The 22,144-nt window shown below is 36.7% G+C and overlaps 1 protein-coding gene across 4 annotated transcripts in view; it reads left to right on the top strand.

The window, feature by feature from the left end:
• The window catches only part of BTAF1 (B-TFIID TATA-box binding protein associated factor 1), a 47,336-nt gene that overhangs the window by 3,078 nt on the left and 22,114 nt on the right, over nucleotides 1-22,144 (top strand). For all 4 annotated transcript variants that reach the window (XM_037399188.1, XM_037399192.1, XM_037399191.1 and 1 more), the window contains 12 exons: nucleotides 7,238-7,361; nucleotides 8,389-8,503; nucleotides 11,144-11,290; nucleotides 13,670-13,833; nucleotides 14,129-14,265; nucleotides 14,869-14,980; nucleotides 16,252-16,320; nucleotides 18,893-18,982; nucleotides 20,475-20,570; nucleotides 20,802-20,978; nucleotides 21,529-21,669; nucleotides 21,798-21,922. In XM_037399188.1, coding sequence (XP_037255085.1) covers nucleotides 7,238-7,361; nucleotides 8,389-8,503; nucleotides 11,144-11,290; nucleotides 13,670-13,833; nucleotides 14,129-14,265; nucleotides 14,869-14,980; nucleotides 16,252-16,320; nucleotides 18,893-18,982; nucleotides 20,475-20,570; nucleotides 20,802-20,978; nucleotides 21,529-21,669; nucleotides 21,798-21,922 — 1,497 coding nt within the window. The remainder of the gene's footprint in view (nucleotides 1-7,237; nucleotides 7,362-8,388; nucleotides 8,504-11,143; nucleotides 11,291-13,669; nucleotides 13,834-14,128; nucleotides 14,266-14,868; nucleotides 14,981-16,251; nucleotides 16,321-18,892; nucleotides 18,983-20,474; nucleotides 20,571-20,801; nucleotides 20,979-21,528; nucleotides 21,670-21,797; nucleotides 21,923-22,144) is intronic.

Raw genomic sequence — 22,144 nt, 5'->3', positions numbered from 1 at the left:
TCTTAAAAGTATATGTGAAGTAGCGTAGTGTTTGCATAGCTAATAAAAATAATTCTTGATAGTGGAACTGAGAAGGAAAAAAGGAAGTGGAAAGTTTTGCTTCAGCTTCATTCCTATGAAGTGTATGATCCAAGTTAATAAATACAATGGCTCACTCTAGCGATCTTTTGCAATAATTTAGGTGAAAAAGTGATACTGCCAAAGAAATGACAGTGCTTCTAGATTACTCAGAATGATTATCAGTAGATAATAGTATTGATAGTCCCTTTCAATATGTAATAAAACTTCTTTCAAGTTTCTTTAATGTGTTCAAAGATACCTCATGTATAATTATTCCAACACCAAGGCTGTTACTGGCTTTCCTCATATGTTTGAGGGCCTTCACAGCACCAAGGAGAACAAACATGCTTTTCAAATGTGATGAAATGAATGAAGCTGGTAAGATGCATTAAGAATAAAGAATTTGAATGTAATAGGTATATCTTTGAGTTACCCTAAATACCTTAAAAACAACTTTTCCCAGGGTATTTTCAAGACACTTCCCTAAGAAAGTGTGAAGAGCATAACTTGCTGCTCTTGCAAGCTCTTCTTGATTTGATCTGTATAAGTTAGTTCAAAATTGGCTTCTAGAGTTTTCAGTGTTTTCGTTTACTTGGATTTGTGTATAACTGGTAATTTGTAGATTAGGAACCTACATCTTATTTTATTATAAATAATGATGTCACAAGGCTATGATAGTAAAGCTCCTGGAAAATGTGGTCCTCATTTGTTGCTCTGGGCTTTTGAAGTGTACGGCTGTGACTTCTCAGGAAAAATGGCTGCCCTGGCTGGCTCATTACTTGCATAACATTTCAAGTTTAATACTGCATCGTTGGGAGGTTGAAGTTCTTGCAGAATACCAAAATTATCCAAAGTCTTTTATGGACCGTATGCACCTTTTAGAAATGTTCCTTTGGGGTTACCACAAACTTTCTAAAGAAAGAATTCAGTTTTTACCTTGTTTGGAAGCTATTACTTCATGGCTGCTCTTGCATGAAAAGCAAGAGTTAAATTGAGTAAGAAGTATGTTTTCACTACTAGTTGAAGGCATATGCCCCTGCTGTCAGAGTAGGTGGACACTGTATAACCAATGTGATGACAGGAGTTCTGCCTCAAAAAGGGGGTGGGAAATAGTGTAACTCTTCTCTCCTGGATGGCATTAACTTGGAGACCAGAACAGTGGACTGCCTGCCCTGTTGCTGTTTGTAGGAGGGTGTGCCGACAGGGTCGTGGAGGGGGGGAGCAGAAGTAGCATGTGCATGACTGCCCAAGTGAGAGAGAGCTGTAAGATTTCTCTGACACTTAATGGGCTGAAATGGAAGTCAGGATTGCACTCCAATAAGAATTCTGACCTGCTCTAGCAGCTAGAACTTGAATTCTCACTAAGGCATCCCCTGTATAACTTGTTGATACAGTTCTTGTATTAGTATGTCTTTACAGCTGTTTTTAACTTCCTGTTCTTTCTCACAGTTTTTGTAATGTAATTGGTCATATGTTTTTGGGCTTCATTGTTGGATGTAGTTATGTGTAATAGTTTACAAATAAAAATGCTACAGCCTAATGCTATGGATCATATAAAGTATGAAATACACATTCCATATGGAATTAATTATACTAATTTTAGTATTTGGTTAGCTTCCACATGCAGTATATGACACTGTGAACAGTGTGGTCGTGGAGCTCTTGTTTCATTCCAGGTGTCCCTTCCACTGCTTTGTAGGAAACAAGATGATTTCTCTGTTGTCCACAGCCCCACCTTCATAACTATTTACTCCACAGGCTCCCACCTGTGAGAAGTAAAATCACTATCCATCCTTTGTGTATCATCACACTTTTTTTCATTCTGAATTCTGTTCAGTGATCTTTCTCTTGCTTGCTGATAGTATGTTGGAAAGTTTACTTGATTGTTTAACAATTTATGTGTGCTTTAGTAGAGGCTTGAGTTTTTTTGAGCTGTGAAGCTGCCAAAGCTGGGAATTGACCAAATAATGAAACACCACCAAAGGATTATCAGGTCAACAAGAAAAGCTAAGGCATCTACATTAGAGCTTAGGTTGAATTTCATAGTGAGTGTCAACCCTTGTCATGTCTAAATTTTAATTTAGTGATCTTTTCTAGGTTTCTGGGCTATCTCTGTACTAAGAAATAGTGTCTGGAAGGAAGCTTCTGGGTGTTGAAACAAGATTTATATTGTGAACTCCGAAGAGTATTTCCGTGCCTTCCGATGGGTGCTAGCTAGCAGTTTTTCAAAGGGCTCTGGGCAGAGGTTGACATTAGAGTGTTCTAGGAACTACACCACAAGTTTTCTGTACAGTCACACAATTTCAGTGAGTTGGAGGATATGCTACAATAGTTATGAGCTGTTCTGCACCAGTTGGCCTTTACTGTCGGAGGCTGTTCCCTGGCCAGTTAAACATCTTGGTGCACACAGAGAAGTAGTCCGAACATCACTTAATTGACAGCAGTCATCAGTTCACTGTCCTTTTAAAGCTTCAACTCATCAAAATCAAGAAATTGAAAGTTTCCCCATCTGAAGTCCTGTGAGGACCCAATCCAGTCACAATGTTTATGCTGGGAATGGTCTGGATCTTCGTACAATCCAGCTGCATATGTCGTCTTTTGGAACCAATTTGGAGATAGTGTTGATAACTTCTGTATCTTGACCTGTTCATTAACTATCCCACTACTAGCTTTCCAGTGCCTCTGTAGTTGATGATGTGGATTTGAAAGCCCTTCAAGTTTCCACAAAAGTGCCATAAGGTTCACTTTATTATGGTAGCTGTCCCTTCAAATGGAGATCAGCCCTCTGTTTGGAGACATACCCTTAGGCAGCAAAGAACTGAAGATTAGCATGAAGAACAGAACAGGTGATTTGTTGCAATGTTTGCCTACTGTGCCTGGGTACAGTCAAATCTAACTTATTTAATGCTGAATCTGCAAAATGGTTGGAAAGCTGCGACTAGAACGTGTAATCATCATGCTACCTGGAGAGGCCCCTGAGTTAGTTGTGGTGGCTCTTTTGAAAGTACTTGCTCTCATGATTGTCCTTTGTAAATTTTTTTTATTCATAATCTTTACTGTGATAATGCACTAGAAGAGCAAAAGACTTGTTATGTTTGGTGACTGGGGGTCAATAACCGTTTCTATGTGCTTATGTTCATAAAACTCCCTTTAGTTACGTGAACTAAGCCTGTATACATAATCATTCTGCATAACAGTGTTGATTAGAGAGATGTTCCCCCTTATGACAGCCAACCTTACTATTCAGATTAATAGCAATGCAAATCAAATTGTTTATTCTTAGAGTTCTTGCCTCCAATCTTTCTCTAAGTATTTTTTTTTTAGGATTGTTAGATAAAATTGTTGTAGTAGTAGTAGTCTAGTGGTAGAAGTCTGGTGTGATTTGGGATGGCTGTTCCAGTTGATACCCCCTGATCACAGACCTGCTGATTATTCTTGAGTATCTCTCAGGTGGTTCTGTTCTGAAAGTAAAAATTCAAGCTTTAGTCTTTTCAAAACTAGTGTGCTTTAATGAAATGCTCAGGGTTTGATGACTTGGCATATTTGTGGGGAGGATTCACTTGCCTAGGTCTCTGGTGCCAGTTTAGATGGTATAATGTGTCCTTGGTGCTTCAGAGTGACTGGGATCTCCTGCATCCTCTGTCATGTCTGCTGACCCCCCTGTGGATGACTCATTCTGAGGTATCTCAAAGGCTACAAGATGGTTGTTCTTAAGCACCTGAATTGATGTCTTTGTGTCAGAAACACTTCTAATGAACTCTGTGTCAATGTAAAAGCACATGTGGTATTTCTTAAAATAAAAAATACTTAATTTGAATGTAATGCTGTTCATAAGAACTTTGAATTGCTGCTCCAAGTTCTGTCTTGCTAATACACTTGTAGATCTCAAATGTCTCAAGTGAGAGGGAAAAGGCATCTACCTCTTCAAACAAGTTAGTACTTTGTAATGAGTTCACATAGAGGTAGTGTGTGGCTGCTGTCCTGTCAGTGAGATGTGGTTGACTCAGGATTCGAACATGACAGCCAGAAGGATTATCTAAACCGTTGCTTATGAGGTAAAAGAACTTTATATTTTTAAGTTCTGATTATGGCTAATGTGCAGGGAAAAAAAATTTAGAGATATTTAATTTTTAGCATTTGTTGGTATTTAGATTTTTCGTAACAATCCAGGAGTCTCTTTGGTTTTCTTTCTGATATTTTTTTCTTCCCCTAAGTACTTCCTGTATTTCTTGTTCACTTGTCTTCCATATGCTTAGAACAACTTTGCTGACAGCCTGTATTAAACTCTTTCATAAAATAATTAAAAATTATCCGCATTGTAGAGCATTCTACCACACTGATTCAGACTTGTGTTACATGGGTGAATGATGCGAGCTATGCAGTGCTCTCCATACAGCACTGTCTAGCACGAGAGGCAGAGAACCACCTGCCATAAGAAAACTTAGTCCTCTTTGGTTTCAATAACTAGTTTAGAGGCTGGCTGTTAGTTTATTCTGAGAGTGAAAATATTGTCAGAACTGGGGAAGTTTGATTCCAAACTGCAGGTCCTCAAAATTAACTTGTTTAGAATTTTTAGTATTATTTCATTCTTAATGTAACTAAGAAGAAAAACTTTAATTGTAGAAGAACTAGCGCCGCTGATCAGTGACAATTTTCTCAGTGTTACCCTTCCAACTAGAGCAGGAGAATTCAGGCTCTGCCATACTCTGCTGCAGCAACACCAGAACTTAATTTAAGAATCTTAGGAGGAATAGCTCCAAAATGCTAACTGTTTGAGAATTGTACATTGAGGCATCTGGGGGAGGGAAAGAAAGAATGATTAGCGTGACTAGGAGTACTGTTGGTCAGATACTGTTAGCTGTATTTGCTAATCCTGTTTCCGTTTATTTTGCTGGGGTAGAATGCTGAAACCTTCCTATAGTGATGTGAGACAATAGAAAGATTTTTTTGTTTTATTTTGCATTTGTATGCAAGTTAAGCATATTACAATTAAAAATCACAAACTATAAACCAAGCATACTGCAGGTTAAAAAAGTCAAAACCAACGATGAACTGTATTATGTAAGTAACACAGCTTCAAAAAGTTGTGGGGTTTAGGAGTGAAGATCTAGTGTTGTAACTAAGATTGGAATTGAACTGGGTTTTTTTTGAGGGTAGGCAGTCATAGTGGTTTCCTCCTGTTTTGCACATGAAGAGTTCTAGCTGAGGAAGTGGTCTGAGTTGCACATTCTGCTTGATTTTGGAGATGGAAAAAAAGATACTTCGATAGTTAAAGGAGTGGGTGGTGCTAAATAGCAAACTTCTTGAGTATGGAACACTGAAGTTTCACAGAGAGATGAAGAATGAAAGGGGTGAGAACAAGCAAGTTAGAGCAAGCTGTGCTTGCTCTGCAAGCTAGCATATTTTGTACTGAATAATACAGAGTGCTGCAAATCAGGTTGGGTTATTACTGTCAAATGTAGAAGGAAAAAATACTGGTAAATAAATACGTGGTATGTTCCTCCTGACTAGTTCACTATCAGTGATTTAGAAGAATTGCATCTGTAAAGTTTTTGCTTTCCTCCTTGACGGTCTAATCACACAAAAGTGGTGGTTTAGATGTGTTTGGGGTTTCATTTTTATGTAAGTTAAATAATTTGCTAACTAGTAAATCATAGCAATTGAAACTCCAGTTTTATGTACAGAAATTGAAATGGGCTCATCTGTTTTAGTAGTAGGAAGAGAGTTGTTTCAAAGCTGGCAATATCAGTACGTCTAAAATGCTAGAATGAATTGAGATACTTTCTTAGAAATTTTTTTAGTCTAATGGATATTTAACCTAATACATCCAGTTGTGAGAGCATTTGGGTTTTGGAACTGTATTTCTGTGACGTTATTGCCTTGGTTCTGTAGCGCTGCTATTTCTAATGCATTGTGATACATTATAAGATATTCTCAGGAGGAAGTGCTATTTAAGTGTGTCAAAGTACAAAATCCAGTGATGTTGGGAAGAGGTGTCTTTTTTTTTTTTAAGTATTGGAGCTAATGTTAAAGGCAGTTTTGGTGAAATGTAATTAGTAGCAACAGACTAACAAGCAAAACATTTGTCCTTTCCTGTAATTACCCTGTAATTACTCAAACCTAGGGTACATGTTTATGAGGAAGGGGAGTAGTTCAGGGTACTGTAATCCTTATTTTGTTAGGCTAATCTAGGTGAGCTTCACTACTGTATAAATTCTAGCTTCGTATTGTTGCAATATTGTTCGTATTCTTATGATTAAGGCTAGAAAGGAAAATTGACTGCACTACATGGACAGATTATGGACTTACATTCAGTAATAACCTCACATTGCCCGGTAACTACGGGATAAACTAGGCACGCTGTAAGGAGAGTTCTAACTGTCCCACTTACAGTGGAGGGAATAATGAACACTTGTTACTTCCATCATTGATTTGATTATCTAGGTAGTCTCTATTTTGATTGCTTTTTAAATATGATGACTTTTTCATCAAGTAGCTCCTCTAAACAAGAAATAAACTATGCTGAAAATACATGATCAGGGTCTCTCACTAAATACAGAGTTGCTGTGAAAACACATTTGCTGGTTAAATTCCTGTGTTTCATGGGAAGGCCAGAGGTATTGAATTATTTCAGAGATGTAAATACAACAACAGGTTTGGTTTTATATATTCCAGGTAGTTAGGGAGAAAATATATGAAAAGTAAAAATTTATGGTGTCTTGGAAAAGCAGAGTTTGATATAGATCACAGGCTATGTTTTCAAAAGAAGTGATAATGCATAATATAAGCAGTTGAGCCTTTTGTTTTCTGTATCAGACACGATTTGGTGAAGATAATTTACAATGTAACAGTGTTTATTTTTCAAGATTGAAAATGTTCTATCATGGAAAAAAGAGGGAACAATTTAATTTTCTCTTGTAACTGCAGATTTTTTTAAAGTAATGCTTCTAACAGTTTCTCTGTTCATTTTTTTGCTTGCTGAATTAAGTGTGCTGTAGAACAACTATGGTTACTCTTCGGAGGAAAGTATGTTTGTCACCCTGTCAATTGACAGTCTTGAGGCAAACATTTCTTCCGTTTGCATTAGATAAACTGAAAAATGTGGGGAATATTAATAGAAATGAGCAGCTGAACTATGAATAGCATAACATTTTTGGGTTTTGTCAATCATATTTAGGCTTGATCGTCTCTTTATTTTACTGGACACCGGTACAACACCAGTAACAAGAAAAGCAGCTGCACAGCAACTCGGGGAAGTAGTGAAACTGCACCCTCATGAACTGAATAATCTCTTATCTAAAGTAAGCATCTTCCCTCTCCCTAGTACTTTAATGTTGAGAATAAAAATAGTTTAAAAGGGGTATGCATTATGTGGGAAGAAGAAGAAAAAAGCATAGTAGTCTTGTATTCTCTGAAAATAGGAGACTGAAGAAAATTAGGAGGCTTCTTCTGTTAAGCCTGCTGTTCTGTCAGCCTCTGAAATTGTTATGTAAGTGAGGTTTCACTTTGCATTCAGTATGGATATTCAGTGTTTGCTGTAAGTTTAGATTTTCTTCTATAAAGAGAAGCTTTACTGCCTTACAAAAATTTCTGCTCCTGCCTTTAAAGGTTCTTACCTGTGTGATAAAGCATTAAAAATGTAGGAAGCTGCGTGTCTTTAAAAGGGCTGAAAAAATGGGAAGAGATTTCCTTTAGGTTGAGACTTCAATCTGGCCAAGTCTAGTAAAGCCACCAAAAATAGTCTGTATCTGACAGCTGGAGATGGCTGAGTGACCTCAGTTCTGCTCCTATTGAACAGGTGCCCTCACCACAATTGATAGTATCAACAAAGTGGCCAAGGAATCATGAATATCAAACCACTTTCAGAAAAAGAAATAGTTTTTCCAGATTTGAGACATCGTGGTAAATTAATTTAGAAGAGCATACGTTGCTTCAAATGACCCCTGTTGCCCCTCTTCTTGGATTAAATGACTTCAAAGTTTTAAGGTCTATTAATCTCCTTCGAACACTTCATTTTAGAAAGCAAAACCCAAAAGTCTCAAGACTTGTTCATTACCTGGAGGAAATAGATGTTGAGTTTGACCGATGGGACTAAATGTATTTTATAAATTCTTAATGTGTGGCTATGGCAAGTGTTCTGCTAAGTAGTGAGCAATATAGAGAAGTCTGCTTGCATTTCCTTGGTTTGTTTTCTTGTCCTTTGTTGTTTTGAATGGTGTTTTAATCCATAGCATTAAAAGTGTGTTTTATTAGAGCATAACAGCTGATGAATTTTCTGAAAGTATGTTTTAAGCAAGTACTTATTTCTTTATTAATCTCTCCTTAAAGGTGTTAGTGTATTTAAGAAGTACGAACTGGGATACTCGTATTGCGGCTGGCCAGGCTGTTGAAGCAATAGTGAAAAATGTGCCTGAGTGGAATCCAACTCCAAGATCAAAACAAGGTGGTGCTTAAATGAATTATGTAGAATTCATTGTTTATGTGATGCAAACTGAATGTGATGTGAGACATTTCAAGGCAACTGTGTAATTTGGGCTTTTTATGAGCACAGACCTTTTTGTATGTGTGGACTGTAGCAAACCTCTTTGGCTTTAGATGTTCAAATTTAGTTACAGCAATGTACCTGACCTTTGCTTCTTCTAAGATTCCCATGCTTGTGCTCTGTATCCTCATAAAGCTTTTATTTATAAAAGGAATAATAACTAGTAAAATGGCAAAACTTTTAACCAATCAACTTTGTCATGGTATTTTGCAAACGCACTTTTTCTTCTCCGTTCCCTTCCTCAGAGCACCTTTGAGGCAGATGAAGTGGTAGCTTGCTGAAGTCTTTTCTGTTTGTACTCGCTTTGCATCTGAAATTGTCATGTTAGGGATGTTAGAGTTGCTTTTGCTGTCAGCTTAGGGACCTGTTGTCAGTGATTTTTTTTCTAAATCCTTTGTCACTGTCTGTGTTTAGAATTTTGTGGCGCACTGTTTAAAAAAAACAACCAAATGCACACCCTCATAACTGTCTTGAGGTGATCTCAAATTTGTTTCGTTCGGTATCTCTGTTGCTATAGAATTTGACAAGCAAGTTCAGTATTTGCCTTATCCATAACCTTTATGATTTTTGTCAACTATCATATTTGCTCACCTCCAGCAACTTCTCTCCAGATTGAAGAGTTTCAGCCTCTTCAGTCTTTCCTCGCAGACAGCTGTTTTGTCTTTTAGCTAACTTTTATTTGTCCTTCTCGGTGTTTTTTCTTACTTGTGTCCTCTTTTTGATGTGCAGAACTGCACACAGTGTACCTACATCTCTAGATTACTGATATTTATACCTAGTGGCAAAATGATGCACTTTGTCATGTTTTCAGTGTCCTTCCTGATGATGCCCACGACTTAGTTGGCTGTTTTGGCTGTCAGTGCCCAGTAAGCTGGTGAATACAGAAAACTGTCAGAAGTACCTCAAAGATCTTAATTTGAATGTTAACAGCCAGATCTGAATTCGGTGTTGTGTAGGCATCGTTTAGGTTGTTTGTTTCACACCTTATCTGCCTCTTGGTCCATTAGTCTGTTCTAAGATTGCTCCTGGGATTCCTTAGTGCTATTGCCGCTTTTGGTTACCCAAAAAGGCATCATGTCATCTACATGCTTGACAAGAGTGTGTAGCAAAATCTCCTCATTGCTAAAGACTGATAGAATTGGTTCCAGCACTGATCCCTGAAGGACTCAAAATTCTGTGGTAACTTGGTTCCTTCAATTTTTTCTAATTTTTTAGTACGAAACCTTGCCAAACACTCTTGAATATATTACGTCTGCTGGATCCCCTCTATCCAGTTGTTGGAGCTCTTGGACATTGATAATCAGATTAACTAGAGGTGGTTTTTTCAGGAATAATTCTGAATCTTTTCCAGTAAACCATATTTATCCATATACTTAATAACATTATTTGTAGACTCTACTGTCTTACTACGGATAAGTTTCACTAGTCTATTTCCAAGTATTACTTAGAGCACTCCTTTTGTACATAGAAATTGGGCAACCTGTCAGTCTTGAAGTACAGCATTCAATTACAGTCTGCAAGTGCATTGTCCAGTTCTTGCATATCTGCCTATCGGACATGAAATTTAAAAGGTAATTATGTGTGTCTGAGAAAAAGGTACTATTTTAACAGGGCTAACTGGCTATGCAGACATTTGTTTCTTTTTGTATATTTGTAATGAAATATTAACTTCAGGTCTGAAGAAAGGTAGTTGGTGTTTTTGTATGGTGTTTTGTGCACTTACGACTCATTCTGCTGTAAATGAACAAGCTTTCAAAGTAAATGTGAGTATGGGATGAAACACACCAAACTAAATGCTGGTTTTCTTGTAAGCAACAATTGTATTTATACCGTTGGTTGTAATTCAGGATGTGAGCATGCTCGATTATGTAGGGAATAGCCAGTCTTTTTGGGTACCAAGTGGCATATGACTAGGAGCCACAAAACACAAATCTTGGAGTGTTAAGGGAGGGAATACTTCGGAAGTGATTTCAATCCAGGAATTTGTAAGACACCTTATGCGGAATAAATCTGTTCCGTATCAGTATTGAACTGCACTGTACCTGCAGCTAGATTTGAGAAGAGCTGATAACTGGCTGTCAGCAGCCCTTGGTAGCTGACTTTATCCCATACCTGTTAAGACTACTCTCCATCTTCAATATGGGGGATGTTTGGCTTTTGTGATATGTTAATAAATGGTGTTGGCTTGCACACTTTAAACAAGTGTCATGCCATATGCAGTTCAAACTGCAAGTTGGCGCTGTGTGTAAGAGAAGACCTGGATATATAGTGGTATATCAGTGTCCAAGATTTTAAAAAGCTACATTCATCAAGGGAGAAACATTACAATTTTTTCCTACTCAATTAAGTGTGTTGTGAAGGGTTTTTTCAGTCTCTTTGTGATATTGAGCCTTTACATTTTTTGAATCAAAATGCCGTGTGTCTGGTGATTCATTTAGAGGAGAGAAATTATTTCTTGTTTCTCTTGCTAATCTTCTGCCAGAACTTCGAACAAAAAATTCATCACATTGTAATTAAAAACATTTTCAATGTCCTACCTAGAACCAGGCTCAGAAAGTCCTATGGAAGATTCACCTTCAACAGATCGGTTGCGTTTTGACAGATTTGATATATGTCGGTTGTTAAAACATGGTGCATCTCTTCTCGGATCTGCTGGTGCAGAATTTGAAGTCCAAGATGATAAATCAGGTATATCTTTATATTTTACTTGCAGACACGAAAACTTACTGATTTGAAAACAATTGTTGTGGCAGTATTATTAGTCTAGTCATCTGTGGTTTCTCAAAATTCTAGGAAATAACGGAATAAAATATTCCCCAACACAACTGGTTTGTATTAAGGTAAATGATTTTTAGGGGGGGTGGGGTTTTTTTCTGTTATCAGAATTGGTATGTGTACAGGGGGAAGGATGAGAATGGAAATCTGAAAGAGGGAGCAGAAAAGGCAATGTTAAAGGTTTCAATAAAATTGCTGTAGATTTTTTTCTAAGAGCTGCAGGAACTATCACCACTTGTTCTTCATTAAAGCAGTGTCCTTGGGTGTAATGGTGGGATGTGGCTTATTTAAAAGCTTGAAGGTTTCAAGTGTAGAAAGACTGCATGAAAAATACTGCGATAAAACTGTCAAAGCTGTAAGATCAAATATCGGTGCCTGCATGATATCTTTTGTTTCAAGTGACTTGTCTGTTATCTTTCTGCAACTTTTTAGCTGAAGGAGTTGGTTTGTATCTGTGTAATGGCATTGAATTATTTTAATCAAAGATATTTATTTTTGCTATTACTGTACTTTCCTGCTCTAGTTCCAGTCTGTCTTCCAGTTTCTCCATCAAATGAAATGGTGCTGTAGATAAGAATCTGCTCTGACTGCATAGCTGTGATTCACTTGTTCCTCATGGTGATGCATTCTGTGCAGTGTATGCGAAAACACTAACGCAGCAAGGAAAAGCACCTATGGCTGCTGACACTTAAGCAGTATCCTGTCTGTTAACTCTGGCTGCTATTTTATTGCTTGCCACTTGTTATGCTAGGTTAATAAGTTGTTGTACAAGTTTAACCTCTTTTAATAAAACCCTGCTTGTTCAGAAATCTAACTGATGGAATAGGACACTTCAGTTCATAGAAGTGTATTTATTCCAGTGTTGTATGATTGCACATAAATAAATTTATGAATGAAAATAAATAAAAAATACAAAATCAGAAATAAGAAAATGAAACTAAGAATAGCTTTAGCTGCTCCCTTTTGTTTTTTTTACCTGGTGGGAAAATATACAAAGGCTGCTTTCTCTTCTGCTTTTGTTTTCAAGTAGCCAATGTGAATGGACATTAAGTGAGTTAAATGATCTTTAGAATTAGCAGTCGATGAAGCTTTTTCCTAAGATGAACTTGCAAAAGGAAAAATGTTTTTTAGAGAATGGAGGTTGTATTTCTCTGCTTTTCAGTTGAATCAAGTTTTTAAAAAAGAAAGGCTTATTGGTATTGTTATAATCAACTACTAATTACTACTCAACCTGGTGTATACACCAAAATTCTGCTAATATTGGTCATCTCCTTACAAGTTTATACGCAGGTATTTGACAAAAAAAAAACCAATCTCCTCAACAGTTTCCATACCACACATGTAAAAACAGAGTGAAGTCTTGACAGCCCTACAAGCTACAAGTTTCAGTTGACTTTATTCTACTTGAGCACTGAAATCTTCAATTCTTTTCTGTAACTGTGGGTGCTCCTGAAGTCTAGGTGTTCAGTAATTAAAGTGTTGAAGTTTCACAACATTCTTGAGGCAGCTTCTGTTAACTTCCTAAATGAGCCTTGCTTGACACATGAAGATTGAGATAAGATTGTTAACAGACTCCAGCACCCTAGGAAAATCATGCTTATGCTTCAGTCTACATTGTCACCAGGAGTTAGTTTGGGCAGGAGACACTTGAGTCGAGTGCATTTTACAAGGAAGAATATTACTATTATTAGAATATACATATTATTACAGGATATGGGATTGAATATAATTTGAGGGGGTTTGTTGATGGTTGTTATTTCTTAGGTCTGTTTCCCAACAGAAGATAAAGTTTAGGAAGTAAAGAAATCTTAAATGAACAACATCATCCAAAAAGAAACCAACAAAAAAAAATCCAAACCCTCAGAATGCCAAAATCAACAGATTCCCACAAGGATGCATGGGCTCAATAAAAAAAGGGATAGTTCTTGAATCAGTTGCTGGATTTATTTGTTAGTGTGTTAATTTGTTCCTTTCAAAGTGCAGTTTCATAAAAACTTGGGGGAGATTTGGTTTTTTACTTCTGTAGACCAAATGTAGTTTAATGAAGTTCACAGAAACTATCTTCTGTTTAAAAATTCATCATGGTTTAAGGACTAGTATAGCTTCAGTAGCAGAAAACTTCTTCCTAGGGAATCAGTGTGATTTGGTTTAAAAGATTGTATTGATGTATTAGCCAAGTACAACTTAATTCTGTAACTTTTGGCTCTATGTTATTTTATTGAACAAAGCTTCAATAATACATCTGGTTGGAAATCTGACACATTTTGCCTTCTTAAAAAACTTCTTTTCAAGGTGAAATTGATCCTAAAGAGAGGATAGCACGACAGAGGAAACTGTTACAAAAGAAACTTGGCTTAGATATGGGTGCTGCAATTGGGATGAATACTGAAGATCTCTTCAATGATGAAGATTTGGACTATTCTCCTTCTTCAGTTTCACTAGTAAACAAACAACCTGTAGGTAAAACCTCGGGCTGCTTGACTGCAAGGAATAATACAGTGGGTTTGCTTTATTTGTGCTTCTATGGTTATACTCTGTGTGTATTAAGTATGATGATCAACATTGAATATGGTATGCTTTGACTTCCTGAATTCTTATGCCCCCACTTAGTTGCATGTTAGTATTATCTAATGTCAAACTGCTGCTCTGAGTTTGAAATGGAGGGTTGGGACCTTCAGAGCAATGTGGTTTTGAGAATTTTTCAGGACCTTCATTGCAAGAAGAATTGACAATGAATGACTTCTCTTTCAGACTCTTCAGGCTGCTGAGTTAATTGACTCAGAATTTCGAGCTGGTATGAGCAGTAGACAAAAGAATAAAGCCAAGAGAATGGCTAAGCTATTTGCAAAGCAAAGATCCAGAGATGCAGTGGAAGCTAATGAGAAGAGGTATAATAGTGAACTGATTTGCTTTTATTTCAGTTAAGCTGGGATTGTGATTTGATTTATCTGCTGAAAAACTTCCAACAGTCTTTGCTTCTTTATCTTTTACGTGCTAATTATGCTGATGATAAAAAGCTTGTGTGCTGTACTTACTCCCAGTAGAGCTTTGTTAAGGACCTAGCTTCAGAGGGATCTTGAAATAATGGAATGCTGCAGTTAAAAATTGTGGTTTGTCCCTGTTATTAAATATGGGTAGAAAATAGTGCATGAAAAGGGTTTTTTTAAAAAGATAGAAAGATAAACTAAAAATTTAATATATAACTTCCTGATGAAACCATAAAAAATATTCTTACCTTGATTTTATTCAAGAATTTCTGTATTTCTTGGAAAAAGACATCTGAGAAGGACTGCCAATTAGGGACAGGATTCTACTGTCTTCTCACTGAGTTCTTTTGGCATGTAAACCTACCTATTTTGTATATTTCAGTGTTAAACCTTTTTGTTCTGTATTCTTGCCACACTATTGTATCTGAAGACTGCAGTTGTAGAAGTAATTACTTTCCCTAAAACATATTTTCAGTTCATAAACTTATACTTGTTCCTCCTCAGCAATGATAGCACTGATGGGGAGCCAGAAGAAAAGAGAAGAAAAGTTGCAAATGTTGTCATCAACCAGCCTGCCACAGACTCAAAAACATTGGTAGAAAATGCTCCAGAAGAGGTATGATATGTTGTTCTGTGGTTAGTAGGAATGATCATTCAGTTTTTTAGCAAAGTAATGTAAAACAAAACCCCTTTGTGCTCCTAAATTCTTTAGTCATTTTAGCAGTAAGAGAAATGGAGTAAAGAATGCCATGGCCAGCTTGCTTTTATATGTGATGAAGCAGATGAGCTTCAAAGTGTGTATAGCATTGAGGACGAAACCACATTTAATCCATTGGTAGCAGTTTGTGACCCAAATGAACCTGAGTAGGTGGATTGCAGGTGTCAGACCTGGGTATTAAACTGTAAAACAGTGCTAAATGCTTAGATGGTAGGATTACACTGAGCCATAAATAATTTGATCTAAATGTTCATGTACATTTTAATCTTCACCTTACTTTAATGAGGCTTAATTTAGATTTAAGTTCTATCTTTAGTAATTGAAGATTTAAAGTTACCTTCAGTCTTAGAAAAACTTGCATTTGTTTTAATTGACTGAAAAGCTGAAAACTTGTAAGAAGAGCTATTCAAGAATACAAGTGATATATACAAGTTTATTTGAAGAGACTTTATCTTCATAAGTGTGTTCTACAAAAATAAGATTTTTCCAGACATAGCTTAGTAAGTGAATTCTTATTTGAAAAATGATGACTGGAAAATGAATTGGAGATGAGTTACTCAACAGGCTGAATAGCTGCTGGTTGCTAGCCTTTCAAATGCTTTGTGTTTGTGATGGTGTGAACTTACTAATGTTGGTATCATAATTTTCTTTCGACAGCCATGTCAGTTTCCTTTGCAGTGGGTATGTTTCTGGTTTTTAAAAATGTGGAATGTGTTTTGAAAGGGGTGGCATTTATTACTGGAGTAATTGACCCAATTTGATTATGTAGTGTAACTTCAAACTGAGACTTGCCTATTGTATTCTTTAAAGGCAAAGTTCATAAATTTAAAGAACACTGGGAAGGATGATAAATTTTGCTGCACCTTCTGCCCTTGTGTGGTCCCTAAAAGGAAGCTGAATGCCAGAACATCAAAATTAATTACCATAGAGAAGAGGTTACGTTACTAATAGACAAACTTCATAAGCTTTTTAAAAAATCCAGTGCTATTCTGCAAAGTTTCTGAAGTGTGGAGGAAAGTTGCTGTTGTTTTTCAGTTTTATCCAGTAACAAAGAAAAATACTTAAGCTTTTGGAGGTCTTTTTTTATCTTCATGTATCTAAGTGGTACAAGAAATGTTCGCCTGATCCCTTTCTCTTTTAATGTCATACTTAATTTTTTATTAATTTAGGCAAATGAATGGCCTTTGGAAAGTTTTTGTGAAGAGGTGTGCAATGATCTCTTTAACCCTTCTTGGGAGGTAAGATGTGCAGTATCTAAGGTGTAATTATAGGTTTAAAAAAAAGCTTCAGTGGAAGCACAAAAACTGTGTGCATAGCACTCGGACGTTTTCCTAGATATCAAAAATTACATCAATTGTAAATACAGATTACACAGCCAAGAGAAATCTGCTTGTAGAGCACTTGAGTATTTTTTTAAGACTCATTTAAAGGGGAAATAAAAACAGATATGTAATGTATACTCAAGTGGAGAGTGGGAAGGGTATGGAAAGCAGTGATTATAAGTGAGAATTCTGGAAATACTGAAACTGAAGCAAAATAAAAGCACATGCATCTGCAGTCAAAAGATTAAGCAATAGTTGGTGTTAGCAGGCTTGGATTTGTTAAGAGTTTGAGGAATATTGTGCAAGTCTGTTGCTGACAATAGTGGTATGTTTGTCTAACGCAAAGCTAGTAGAAAATGGAGGAGAATCACCCCTTTGGTAACAGGTTAGGCTACAAATCATTAGTTATTATCTTCATTTATAAAATGGTACTTTTAACTTTTTTAGAACCATAGTAAATACAAACTACAAAAACTATATATTTGGATGCTTATTTGCAAGATAATTTTCTTTCTTTCTTTCTTTTATTTTCAAGATTAAAAAACTGTCCTGCCTACCCTTCTATTCAATCCTTATACTATTTTCCACAAACTTTGGTATCGGTTCCAGGCAGAAATATGAAGTAGCTGATAATGGTCTCTCTTCCTTGAGCAGAAGATGGAAGTAACTGTTGTCTACTACCTTCAGTTTTTTGTAAAAAAGTTGATCTTTTGAAAGATTAAATGTTAATAACAACTGTAACATACTTAGGTCTATCTGTAGCACAGTTTCAGTGATAGCAAGCTGGCTCTGCCCATACTGACCTCAAACTTGGAAACACAGAGGTAGAACATATGCAGCCAGCACAATTATTTTCAGCCCAGAAAAGGGACAATTATATTTGTGTGGCACATCACTGAGTCTGAGCTAATAAGCCTCACCTTATTTGAAGGCAGACTGGTTGCAGATGAAGCAGAAGTCCACTTGTTTCCTGAAGTGCAGGCATTCTCGTAGCTTTCTTAGTACATTTGATATAGGGCACACACATCTTAATGAAAGAAGTAGATCAATACAGAATCGTTATTATGGTATGTTCTAGATGAAAAATGGGTTAAACTGCCTCAAAACACATGGTTTTAAAATGGTTGTATGGCATCTTCTTGCAATGTCTAGGGATAGCATGGATGGCTAGTTCAGACTGCTTGCCTAGCTTATAGGCGGCTCAAGTCAGGCAAGATGAATCCTATTACTGGTATTTCCTTTAAAAAATTTTCTGTTTTAAAAACATACTGTTTCATGTTTGCAGAAGCTGAGAAGTTAACTGGCAAAGTCTTCCTCTTCTGGATTGTGAAAAATAGCTCATAAGCAGTCTTGGACCAAATAAACAAGTGATTAGTGTATTATGAACAATTAGGATTTTAAGACCGGGCTCTCTGTCTGGCTTTTAGTGACTTGCTTATAGCTTTTATCAGCAGCCATTGAGCTGTAAATATGGGGGCATGTATGCTTGCATTTTATCTAAGATACTCTGATTAAGGGAGGACTTGCCAACTGCTCAGTTCTAATTGTTACAATCAAGAAGCAAAATACAACACTTTTCTACTAGTAGCGAGCATGCATATGAAGTGTCCTTATAAGAAAAGAAGTTCTGCTCTCACCTATATAAAGGTCTCTCAATGAAAGCCTGGTTCAAAACTTCGCGTTTGCAACTTTCTGTGTATCTATTGGGTGGGCTTTTCTTGATTAGCCAATTACTAATCCAGTTACGTATCAGAAATACCAGAAACGGGTATGTCTTTGTACAGGTCTTCTGTCACTTTCAGAACTCTTCCTAGTGTGTTCAACTGTTCATGTTTGCTGGGAACACACAAGTGGCTATAATTTGCTTTCCCATACCACTTATTCATTTTTTTAATATTTAGCGAAGCAAGACAGATTTGTAAGCTATGTAGAATAGTAAAAAAATAATAAGAAAAATTTGTTTTGCAGACCTCAGAATATTCAGTGGGGATCCAAACTTTAAGAAATATAAGTAGTTGTAGAGAAGTATAAATATAATATATAATACAAAGAGAAACATAAAGTGTTTAAGAAACATAAGAATATTGCTTTTTTTTAGCTTACTAATTTACTGAAAACAGTAATATCCTCTAGTTGCTCTTTCTCAGAGTACTAGTGAGGTGTGAGACTAAATGAAAGCTGCCTTCGGCTACATTGCTGCTGCACATATGATAACAATATCTCTGGGTTAGAAAACAGAAGCAATTCTTAATTGCTTCTGTCCATAAGCTGGCAAATACTTAAGAAAAAACAGTTGGTTTTGGACAGATCAGTATGAGATTCATCAAATGAAAAAAATTACCCATTCCCACAGGTCTAAGTACCACTAACTCTGCAGCACTTTACTACTTTGTTCTTAATAGAGACATGTATTTTTCAGTTACCCAGTGTGGTTTTAATCTTCTGGTCCTAAATATTTCAAGATTGATGTTTTATTTCACTTTTCTAGGTTCGACATGGTGCAGGTACTGGACTGAGAGAGATACTTAAAGCTCATGGCAAAAGTGGTGGTAAAATGGGAGATAGCTCTTTAGAAGAGGTAAGTTTCCAGTCATGTAGACTTAACATATTACCTAAACAGAGCTTAGAAAACAGATTTCTTAAAATACTCAAGCTTTGCAGGAGGTGGGTGATATGGGGGGAATATAAACAATGAAATTTGTTTTCTCAGAATAATCTAGATGAAGTCACTCTATGCACTAATGAAATGTTTACCTTATTTTTAAAAGGCCTGTGCAAAAAAATAATACTACTGTATGAGCAGCCATTAATATGTAGACTCTGTGTAAAGTTATTAAACACTACCCTCCATACTAGAAAATACGATTTTCAGGTCATGGTACGGGTGTGCTGAAACAAAATTTACAAGCTATATATATATTTATATAACTCTAGTGAAGTGTCTCAGACAGTCTAATTCACTTAAATAGTAGAATGACTATTGATCTGCTTGCTTTGTTATTATAAGAAAAAGTATTTAAACAGTCTGTTTAAAAGGAGACTCTTTTTAAAAATATCATGACAGCAATGGCTTGTTTACTAATAGTGAAACTCATCCAGGTTCATATTAACCTCCCTGCTGTAAAAGCTCTCCTAGCTTGTGGTTTAGAGAGTGCTGAAGAATTAGGAGATATTATCAAATTTAAATCAAGCTGCATCAGCATACTTTGTACGTAGGGAAAGGAGAAAGCTACTGTCTTGCCTTGCTTCCATGTGGAGTAATATTTGTTCCATGGAGATTGCAGGGTAGTAATAAAACACGCTGCAATGGTAAGACACTTTAGTTTCTTAACTAATTATGGAAACTGTGTGTGTACCCCAGGCTAGCTTCAAAGGCTGCTGTGAATGCTATATGTAGGTATCATTCTTTGACACCTATGGGAATATGAAATCCATAATATGATGTAGTTTTGTTCATTAAAACTGTAGTTTTCAAGGGAAGTGGTGATCCAGCAGGCAGTGCAGAAGAGAAAGATGATGCCTGAGCAGTTGCATTTATGGGGCTTCTGCTCTAAGATTCAAAGTTCCAAAACTGTTGGGTCTCTGACAGTGTCCAGAGCTTCAAGACTAGCTTGGTCTAAATTGCTTTGTTAAATCTGGAGGAGACATGGCTGAAAAGCAAGTTCCTTTCGCTGGTTCTCCCACAGTGAAGTACTGCTTCATAGTTTGCTTATTTGTAAATATCCTTCAAACACGTTGGTTGCCTTGCCTATGATGTGTTTGCATTAGTCGGTGGAGATTATCTGAATGACTTTACATTTGTGTGCTGTGTAGGGATAAAATAATCTGTCTATCTTGCAAGGTGCTCTCTAGCCTTTTGATAAAGGTACTGTGCGTTTTTTTAAAAAAATGTTTGTAATAAGCTAGTTGAGCTTAATTAGTGCTGGCTATTTTGCCTTGACTGTCTGTGCAAGATGACTATTAAATCAATTTAAATGTGTCATATCTCTTAAATCTTGGCTAAAGAAAGCATATTGGAAATCCTTTGTGAATAAATATAGTCAAGGTGTTTGATTTTTCTCTTTGTACAGATGATTCAGCAGCATCAGGAGTGGCTGGAAGACTTGGTTATTAGACTTCTTTGTGTATTTGCATTAGACAGATTCGGAGACTTTGTTTCAGATGAAGTAAGTTGTTTCGGAGTGAACAGGTAGATCAGCTGGCTTCTGCAGGAGATAATATTGCAGCAGATCAGCTATGCTTTGTACAGTGCAACTGCATGTGCCTATTGTAACTGCTCACAGATGCTTATTAAAAAACAGTTGATAGATAAATTTCACTTTATTTGTATAGCAGTTTCAGCAGTCTAAGTCAAATTTCCTACAGAAGTACCTGGTTTATCATTTATTTTATCCTAGGTGGTAGCACCAGTACGTGAGACTTGTGCTCAGACTTTGGGAGTAGTATTGAAGCACATGAATGAGACTGGAGTTCATAAAACTGTGGATGTTCTCCTGAAGCTGCTTACGCAGGAACAGTGGGAAGTGAGACACGGTGGTCTCCTAGGAATAAAGTATGCTTTGGCAGTACGTCAGGTAATAACCCTCGTGAGAAATTGCATAATTTGGAGCAGAAAGCTCTGCTCGGAGTAGAGGATGTGGCTGAACAGTAGATAGATATGATAAAGCAAGCTTGCTTGCACTGCAGTCTCATGTGGGTTATGAGATGTGTGACAGCATTTTTATATCCAGGCTGCAGAAATATGGAACCATATAGCAGAATTGTGCTATTGTAACTCTGTAAGTTACTTGCACTAAACATTGTAAGTAGAGGCTGTGCTTGCCTGGTTTTGATGGTACTTTGACATGTAGCACTCAGCTTCGTTAACCTCACAAGAGGTTTAGTGTATTCACAGTGTTAAGTTGGCAAAGATGGAGTTCTGTTTACACCAGAACTGAACCGAGTTACGGTTCATTCAAATCTATAACCTAGGTTTTACTTCATGAATGGTAACTTAAAATGTTTAGATTATGGTCTTGGACCTGTACTCTAAGTGTGTGAATAAAACAGAAGCTACATCTTAGTTGTTTGAGGCATTCATTATATGCTTTTTAAGTTTAAAAATACTTTTAATCTTTTTGGTAGGACATGATCAACACTTTATTGCCTAAAGTGTTGCCTGCAATAGTTGAAGGTCTCCAAGATCTGGATGATGATGTCAGAGCTGTTGCTGCAGCATCTTTAGTACCAGTAGTGGAAAGCCTGGTCCAGCTGCAGTCTCAGAAGGTGACTGAATCGTTTTTCATCAATTCTGATTGAAAAGTTCACTTTTGGTCTGAGTGAAGAAAGTAACGCTTTGAGGCAGCACTTGGATTTTCTTTTTTTATGATAACCTCTTCTGCTTATTTGAGTAGGTGCCTTTTATTCTTAATACCTTGTGGGATGCACTTCTGGAGTTGGATGACCTGACAGCTTCCACAAACAGTATCATGATCCTTCTTTCTTCCCTTCTGACTTATCCTCAGGTCCGCAAATGCAGGTAACTTTTTAATTTACTATTGCTTCAGCATCGCAGGTTTGATTGTCTGGTTATTTCCAAATTGGAATAATCAAAGTTGCTTTCAAATCACTTGCCAAGGATGTGCTTGATTTAAATATTTTAATTTTACTCTTTCTTTTCCTTCAAGTGAAGGTTAGTAAAGGATTATCTGCTCCATTCATATGGTGGTCCTGCTTGCAGACTTCTTTGTCTGTTGCTTGT

Source organism: Falco rusticolus, chromosome 9 (assembly GCF_015220075.1).
Source record: "Falco rusticolus isolate bFalRus1 chromosome 9, bFalRus1.pri, whole genome shotgun sequence".
In the NCBI taxonomy this organism is placed as follows: Eukaryota; Metazoa; Chordata; class Aves; order Falconiformes; family Falconidae; genus Falco; species Falco rusticolus.
The sequence above is the reverse complement of the archived record's forward strand: the minus strand, read 5'-3'. Positions and strand labels throughout refer to the sequence as shown.